This window comes from Lupinus angustifolius, unplaced genomic scaffold, assembly GCF_001865875.1.
Source record: "Lupinus angustifolius cultivar Tanjil unplaced genomic scaffold, LupAngTanjil_v1.0 Scaffold_746, whole genome shotgun sequence".
NCBI classification, from domain to species: Eukaryota; Viridiplantae; Streptophyta; class Magnoliopsida; order Fabales; family Fabaceae; genus Lupinus; species Lupinus angustifolius.
Window position 1 is genome coordinate 1 of NW_017728071.1, and position 9,107 is coordinate 9,107.

Genomic DNA, 9,107 nt, shown 5'->3' on the forward strand with positions numbered 1-9,107 from the left:
GATGAGGATAGTATGAGGAGGTGGATGAGGATGAGGATGAGGATAAGGATGAGGAAGAGGATGTGGACGAGAATGAGGACAAGGTTAGGATGAGGATGAGGATATGATGAGGACGAGAATGAGGATGAGAATGAGGAAGAGGATGAGGAAGAGGATGAGGTTAGGATGAGGATGAGAATGAGGATAGGAGGAGGATGAGAATGAGGATAGGATGAAGAGGAGGAGGAGGAGGGGGATGAGGATGAGGAAGAGGAAAGGATGAGGACGAGAATGAGAATGAGGCTTTCTGCATCAGTTCCTCAACTTGCTTTTGTATCTCATGAGTGTCATGAGGGTTGCTCCGATAGGCAGGCCTATTGGGCAAAGATGCTCCGGGGATGAGATCAATATGATGCTCAATTCCCCTTAAAGGTGGGAGGCCACGTGGGACCTCTTGAGGAAATACATCCTCAAATTCCTGCAGAAAACTTTTAACAGCATCAGGCACAACAACATTAGAGTTAGTATTCAAACAAAATTGTTGTCCAATGAGTAAGTAAATGGGTTGTCTTGTAAGGATAGCACCCTTTACTTCCCCTTTGGAAGCCATAAAGCTTTTCTTTTTCTTCTCATCTTTTTTTTCATTCTTTTCTTTTTCCTTCTTTTTTTCTTTTTCAATATTTTTTTCTTTTTCATTCTTTTTTTCTGGATCGTTTCTTTTTTCTTTTTCTTCTTTTTTTTCTCGATCCATCTTTTCTTTCAACTTTTTTTGATCTTCACCTACTTGCCTTGGGGACAAGGGTGATAATACAATTTTCTTGTTACAATGCATAAAGGTATATTTATTGGAGAAGCCATCATGAATGGCTTTCCGGTCATACTGCCAAGGCCTGCCAAGTAGCATATGGCTTGCCTCCATTACAACCACATCACAGAGGACCGAATCCTCATACTTCCCTATAGAAAAGGGGATCTCAGCTTGCTGATTCACAATCATTTCTCCAACCTCGCTTAGCCATTGTAGTCGGTAAGGAGTTGGGTGGGTCCTCGTCACAAGGTTAAGTTTAGAAACCAACCTTGTGCTTACCACATTAGCACAACTGCCACCATCAATGATTAGGGAACAAACATTCCCTTGTACCAAACATCTAGTGTGGAAGATGTTCTCCCTTTGACTCTCCTCATCTTCTCTTACTTGACTCCCTAAGAGCCTCCGCACCATGAGTAAGTCTCCATCTGGAACATGGGCATCTTCTTCACTCTCCTCAGAACTTGAAGTCTCGGATTGAGATTCCACCACTCCATTTTTCATCACCATGGTCCTTCTGGTTGGGCATTGAGAAGCTATGTGACCATGCCCAAGACATTTGAAGCATTTGACCTCCCGACTCCGAGTAGTATTTTCCATGGGCTTCTTCCCTTGGGAAGAGCTCACGGCCTCCTTAGGATTAGGGCCCTCCTTCTTGTTTCTATCCTTCCACCCCGAAGACTGGAATTTTGAGTTGGAGGAGTATTTTGATTTCCTCCTCTTCAGTTGTTGTTCCACCTTAATGGCTTGTTGGACCAGATCCTCCAGCTCCACATAAGGTTGTAACTCTACCACATCCTGGATGTCTTGATTTAACCCATGAAGGAAACGTGCCATTGTAGCTTCACGATCCTCATGAAAGTTAGATCTTAACAGAGCCAACTCCATCTCTTTAAAGTACTCGTCTACAGACTTGGTACCTTGGGTCAGCCGCTGAAGTTTGTTATGGATATCCCGTTGAAAGGATGCCGGAACAAACCTCTTTCGCATTATTACCTTCATCTCATCCCAATTGTCTACTGGTTCAGCACCGCATCGCCTCCTCTCTTTTTGGAGTTGATCCCACCAGACCATAGCATATTCCTTGAACTCGAGTGCTGCCACCTTGACTTTCTTTTCTTCGGTATAGTTGTGACATTCGAACACTTGTTCGATTTTGAGTTCCCACTCCAAGTAAGCCTCAGGGTTATTCATCCCCATGAATGTAGGGATTTTAACCTTGATGCCTTCCAACCGATCATCTCTCCTATGACCTCCATCATGCCTCCTTTCTCTCCGTCTCCTTCTCCTCTCGGTTTCAGAATCACTAGAGTCGATGTTTCGGCGTCTTTGGTTCTGAACCCGCATTTCCTCCATTTGTTGTTGGAGGGTTCTGAATTGTTCATGAATATCATGAAGGGACTGTAAGTAGGCTGCCGTCCTAGGGGACTCTCTTCCATCACCTGCAAAATTAGACATACTTTTTCTTTGGTTAGTAATAAAACTCTCTTGCTCACTTTTTTCTCTCTTTTTTTTTTTGTATTTCTTTTTTGTATTTGTGAATGTCTCTCCCTCACGTACTCTCTATTCCTTCTTTGTGTTCTTGATTAAATCAAGGTCAAGAGTACTCAATTGTGACAAACAGCGAAACAGCAACAGCAATATCAAGCAATTTATATGATGAGGCACCTTTTTGGTTTAATAATTGAGATAGCACGAGGTTGTGATTAGGAGTATTACGTTTTCAGATTTATGATAGCCAATGGCTGTGGATACAATAATATAATGTTTTTGAATAATAATATCAATTGAAACAGCAAAACAACAAACTTTTTGAAAATAAATTACTGAGACAATTTTACCAACAAGAACTAGCTCTGAATACCACTTGATGTAATCCTATAGGGGGATTACGTTTTTGTTTTGGATCATTCTTGATGGTAAATACTTGTTGGGACCTTTGGAATTGTCTTTGTTTTGGATGTTTTGAATGTTGTTTGGTTGTGTTTTGGGCCGTGGGGTTTTGATTGTGTTTGATGGATTTGGTGGTTGTTTGGTTGATGATTGATGTACTTGTGATGTTGTGGAATGTGTTTGGGCTATGTTTGGGGAATTTTGGTCGTGAGGATTAGGGTTATGTGAGGGTGTTTTATGGGTGTTTGGCCGTGGGAAGTGAGGGGATTTTGGGTGGTTTTGGTGAGTGTTTGGCCGTGAGTTTGGGAACAAGAAGATGGAGAAGACAAGAGGGATGGAGGCGCCACAAGAAGTGATTCTTGATAAGCCTTAAGGAATTTTCGCCACAAGATGAGTATCTTGATAAGAAAACAAGCTTGGTTGAACCAAGAACACTAGGAGGAATGCACTCACTAAAACCACCCAAAATCCCCTCACTTCCCACGGCCAAACACCCATAAAACACCCTCACATAACCCTAATCCTCACGGCCATAATTCCCCAAAAATATCCCATACACATTCCACAACATCACAAGTACATCAATCATCAACCAAACAACCACCAAATCCATCAAACACAATCAAAACCCCACGGCCCAAAACACAACCAAACAACATTCAAAACATCCAAAACAAATACAATTCCGAAAGTCCCAAAAAGTAATTACCATCAAGAATGATCCAAAACAAAAACGTAATCCCCCTATAGGATTACATCAAGTGGTATTCAGAGCTAGTTCTTGTTGGTAAAATTGTCTTAGTAATTTATTTTCAAAAGTTTTGCTGTTTCAGTTGATATTATTATTCGAAAACGTTATATTACTGTATCCACAGCCATTGGCTATCATAAATCTGAAAACGTAATACTCCTAATCACAGCCTCGTGCTATTATTCGAAAACGTTATATTATTGTATCCACAGCCATTGGCTATCATAAATCTGAAAACGTAATACTCCTAATCACAGCCTCGTGCTATCTCAATTATTAAACCAAAAAGGTGCCTCATCATATAAATTGCTTGATATTGTTGTTGCTGTTTCGCTGTTTGTCACAATTGAGTACTCTTGACCTTGATTTAATCAAGAACACAAAGAAGGAATAGAGAGTACGTGAGGGAGAGACATTCACGAATACAAAAAAGAAATACAAAAAAAAAAGAGAGGAAAAAGTGAGCAAGAGAGTTTTATTACTAACCAAAGAAAAAGTATGTCTAATTTTGCAGGTAATGGAGGAGAGTCCCCTAGGACGGCAGCCTACCTACAGTCCCTTCATGAAATTCATGAACAATTTAGAACCCTCCAACAACAAATGGAGGAAATGCGGGTTCAGAACCAAAGACGCCGAAACATCGACTCTAGTGATTCTGAAACCGAGAGGAGAAGGAGACGGAGAGAAAGGAGGCATGATGGAGGTCATAGGAGAGATGATCGGTTGGAAGGCATCAAGGTTAAAATCCCTACATTCATGGGGATGAATAACCCTGAGGCTTACTTGGAGTGGGAACTCAAAATCGAACAAGTGTTCGAATGTCACAACTATACCGAAGAAAAGAAAGTCAAGGTGGCAGCACTCGAGTTCAAGGAATATGCTATGGTCTGGTGGGATCAACTCCAAAAAGAGAGGAGGCGATGCGGTGCTGAACCAGTAGACAATTGGGATGAGATGAAGGTAATAATGCGAAAGAGGTTTGTTCCGGCATCCTTTCAACGGGATATCCATAACAAACTTCAGCGGCTGACCCAAGGTACCAAGTCTGTAGACGAGTACTTTAAAGAGATGGAGTTGGCTCTGTTAAGATCTAACTTTCATGAGGATCGTGAAGCTACAATGGCACGTTTCCTTCATGGGTTAAATCAAGACATCCAGGATGTGGTAGAGTTACAACCTTATGTGGAGCTGGAGGATCTGGTCCAACAAGCCATTAAGGTGGAACAACAACTGAAGAGGAGGAAATCAAAATACTCCTCCAACTCAAAATTCCAGTCTTCGGGGTGGAAGGATAGAAACAAGAAGGAGGGCCCTAATCCTAAGGAGGCCGTGAGCTCTTCCCAAGGGAAGAAGCCCATGGAAAATACTACTCGGAGTCGGGAGGTCAAATGCTTCAAATGTCTTGGGCATGGTCACATAGCTTCTCAATGCCCAACCAGAAGGACCATGGTGATGAAAAATGGAGTGGTGGAATCTCAATCCGAGACTTCAAGTTCTGAGGAGAGTGAAGAAGATGCCCATGTTCCAGATGGAGACTTACTCATGGTGCGGAGGCTCTTAGGGAGTCAAGTAAGAGAAGATGAGGAGAGTCAAAGGGAGAACATCTTCCACACTAGATGTTTGGTACAAGGGAATGTTTGTTCCCTAATCATTGATGGTGGCAGTTGTGCTAATGTGGTAAGCACAAGGTTGGTTTCTAAACTTAACCTTGTGACGAGGACCCACCCAACTCCTTACCGACTACAATGGCTAAGCGAGGTTGGAGAAATGATTGTGAATCAGCAAGCTGAGATCCCCTTTTCTATAGGGAAGTATGAGGATTCGGTCCTCTGTGATGTGGTTGTAATGGAGGCAAGCCATATGCTACTTGGCAGGCCTTGGCAGTATGACCGGAAAGCCATTCATGATGGCTTCTCCAATAAATATACCTTTATGCATTGTAACAAGAAAATTGTATTATCACCCTTGTCCCCAAGGCAAGTAGGTGAAGATCAAAAAAAGTTGAAAGAAAAGATGGATCGAGAAAAAAAAGAAGAAAAAGAAAAAAGAAACGATCCAGAAAAAAAGAATGAAAAAGAAAAAAATATTGAAAAAGAAAAAAAGAAGGAAAAAGAAAAGAATGAAAAAAAAGATGAGAAGAAAAAGAAAAGCTTTATGGCTTCCAAAGGGGAAGTAAAGGGTGCTATCCTTACAAGACAACCCATTTACTTACTCATTGGACAACAATTTTGTTTGAATACTAACTCTAATGTTGTTGTGCCTGATGCTGTTAAAAGTTTTCTGCAGGAATTTGAGGATGTATTTCCTCAAGAGGTCCCACGTGGCCTCCCACCTTTAAGGGGAATTGAGCATCATATTGATCTCATCCCCGGAGCATCTTTGCCCAATAGGCCTGCCTATCGGAGCAATCCTCATGACACTCATGAGATACAAAAGCAAGTTGAGGAACTGATGCAGAAAGGATGGGTACAGGAAAGCATGAGTCCTTGTGCTGTCCCTGTCATCCTTGTACCCAAAAAGGATGGGTCCTGGAGAATGTGTACTGATTGTAGAGCCATCAACAACATTACGGTAAAGTATCGTCACCCTATCCCTAGACTTGATGATTTGCTGGATGAATTATATGGTGCCTCTGTTTTTACTAAAATTGATCTAAAAAGTGGGTACCATCAAATTAGAATAAGGGAAGGGGATGAATGGAAAACTGCTTTTAAAACCAAGTTTGGGTTGTATGAGTGGTTAGTTATGCCTTTTGGGCTAACTAATGCACCCAGCACATTTATGCGATTAATGAATCATGTTTTAAAAGAGTTTTTGGGAAAATTTGTGGTTGTCTATTTCGATGACATATTGATATACAGTAAAACTATGCATGATCACTATGAGCACCTCCGAGAGGTCTTACTTGTTTTGAGAAAAGAAAAATTGTATGCCAATATTGAGAAATGCTCTTTTTGTGTGGACCATGTCATTTTTCTGGGCTTTCTGATAAATGCCCAAGGGGTCCATGTTGATCAAGAAAAGATCAAGGCCATACAAGAATGGCCCACCCCCAAAACTGTCACTGATGTTAGAAGCTTCCATGGCTTGGCTAGCTTCTACCGACGTTTTGTTAGGGACTTCAGTACCCTAGCTGCACCTTTAAATGAGGTTGTGAAAAAGAACGTTGGATTCAAATGGGGTGAGAAACAGGAAGAAGCCTTTAAGAGGCTTAAGGAAAAATTAACACATGCACCCATTCTTGCATTACCTAATTTTGCTAAATCTTTTGAAATAGAATGTGATGCTTCTAATGTGGGTATTGGAGCTGTGTTGATGCAGGAAGGCCACCCTGTGGCCTATTTCAGTGAAAAGTTAGGTGGACCCATGCTGAACTATTCCACCTATGATGAGTTGTATGCCTTGGTAAGGGCATTACAAACATGGCAGCACTACCTCCTCCCTAAGGAGTTTGTCATACATAGTGACCATGAGTCACTAAAATACCTCAAGGGGCAAGGTAAGTTGAATAAAAGACATGCTAAATGGGTTGAATTTCTGGAACAGTTCCCTTATGTTATAAAACATAAAAAGGGAAAGGCCAATACTGTGGCCGATGCCTTATCAAGAAGGCACAATTTGCTGGCAACCCTAGAAACCAAACTTCTTGGTTTCGAACACATAAAAGATTTGTATGCTGATGATGCTGAACTTTCTGAATTGTTTAATAAATGTGAACATGTGGCTGTTAATGGATATTATAGGCAAGATGGTTTCCTTTTCAAGGAAAATCGCTTATGTTTGCCTAAGGTATCCATTAGAGACTTGCTTGTTAAGGAGTCTCATGAAGGGGGTCTAATGGGCCACTTCGGGGTCCAAAAGACCTTGGACATATTAAAGGAACATTTTTATTGGCCTCATATGAGGAGGGATGTCCAAAAATTATGTGAAAATTGTATTATTTGTAAACGGGCCAAAACTACGAGTATGCCTCATGGGCTTTATACTCCCTTGCCCGTACCTGATAATCCTTGGATAGACTTGTCAATGGATTTTATTGTTGCACTCCCACGCTCTAAGGCTGGGAAAGATTCAATCTTTGTAGTGGTAGATAGATTTTCGAAAATGGCACATTTTATTCCATGTAAAAAGATTGATGATGCGACACATATTGCTGATTTGTTCTTCAAGGAAGTGGTACGACTACATGGTCTACCACGAAGTATTGTAAGTGATAGGGACACTAAGTTCCTTAGTCATTTCTGGAGAACCTTGTGGGGAAAGCTTGGGACTAAACTCCTCTTTTCCACCACGTGCCATCCCCAAACAGATGGCCAAACTGAAGTTGTGAACAGAACTCTAACCACCCTGTTGAGGGCAATAATTAAAAAGAATATAAAGAGTTGGGAAGAGTGCTTGCCCCATGTTGAATTTGCTTATAATCGGGCCACTCATAGTACCACTAGAATGTCACCATTTGAGATTGTGTATGGATTTCAACCACTAACCCCTCTTGATTTATTACCTGTGCCTAACTCTTCTATGTTGCAGCATAAGGATGGGAAGTCTAAAGCGGACTATGTGAAGAAGATCCACGAAAAAGTCAAGGCCCAAATAGAACATAAAAATGAGGGCTATGCTAAACAAGCCAACAAGGGCCGAAAGGAGATCATCTTTGAACCCGGAGACCTAGTATGGGTCTATATGAGGAAGGAGAGGTTTCCTGCACAAAGGAAATCCAAACTCCAACCTAGAGGAGATGGACCATTTCGTGTCTTGGAGAGAATCAACAACAATGCTTATAAACTAGACCTCCCAGGTGAGTATGGAAACATTAGTGCCACATTTAATGTTGCTGATCTTTCTTTGTTTGATGCAGGTGATGAAGATATTGCTGAATCAGATTCGAGGTCGAATCCAGTCCAAGAAGGAGGGGATGATGTGACCCTACCTAGGGCATACAATGAAGAGGATCTAATTGGGCTTGGAGGGCCCATGACTCGGTCCAAGAGCAAGAAGGCTCATCAATCTCTCAATCAACTCATCAAAGGAGTACTTGAAGATGCAAGGCCCAACACGGAGATCAAGCCCATCAATTGCTCCATATTCATAGAAATTCCCCAAGTTGGCCACGGCCAAGGAGGGCTTGATTAAGGCATGCTTTAGCTGATTTAATAAAGTGAGGGATTAACACCCTCACTAGTATTTAAGAACTTGATAGTTACCTATTTTACTTTGGAACTTTTATTACTTTGTATCTAAAATAAATATGGCCGAAATTACCTTATTAAATGGCCATTAGGAACTTGTAATCCAGGTTTGAATTCCTTTCCTTATGGGAGGACTTGAAGATGGCATGCAACCAGCAAGGAATTAAAGGAAATCTTTCCTTATGAAGAGCATGAAGGGGGGCGTGTAATTCCAAGGGAAATCAGCCTCAAATCAAAGAATATCACCTCCTTAATTGAGCAACATCATTATGGAAACAATTCAAAAGGTTACCAAAGAGAGAGTGCACGTGTGGCTCAAAAGAAGGAAACAAATTGAAAGTTTCCATACTTGTTCCAATTTTCAAATCAAATCAGATTAGGAACAAGTATGCCAATTAGGAAAAAAATTTCAAATGCAAACTCCTCCTTTAAAGAAGACTAGACGTGAGAAATTGAAGATGAATCAAGGAGGGTGAACCTTGTGCTA

The 9,107-nt window shown here is 41.2% G+C and overlaps 2 protein-coding genes across 2 annotated transcripts; one reads left to right on the top strand and one right to left on the bottom strand.

Annotated features, from left to right (window-relative positions):
- Positions 1–304: 304 nt before the first annotated feature.
- LOC109341861 lies at positions 305–2,245 on the bottom strand (the record flags this gene model as incomplete). The annotated part of the gene is made up of 2 exons (XM_019579832.1): positions 764–2,245; positions 305–457 (listed from the first exon to the last, which is right to left on the bottom strand). Coding segments are annotated over exons 1-2 (1,635 nt in total), but the record flags the coding sequence as incomplete, so codon positions are not given.
- Positions 2,246–3,946: 1,701 nt separating this feature from the next.
- On the top strand, positions 3,947–8,462 carry LOC109341862 (the record flags this gene model as incomplete). The annotated part of the gene is made up of 5 exons (XM_019579833.1): positions 3,947–5,327; positions 5,718–5,979; positions 6,433–7,042; positions 7,175–7,942; positions 8,099–8,462. Coding segments are annotated over exons 1-5 (3,300 nt in total), but the record flags the coding sequence as incomplete, so codon positions are not given.
- Positions 8,463–9,107: the final 645 nt, after the last annotated feature.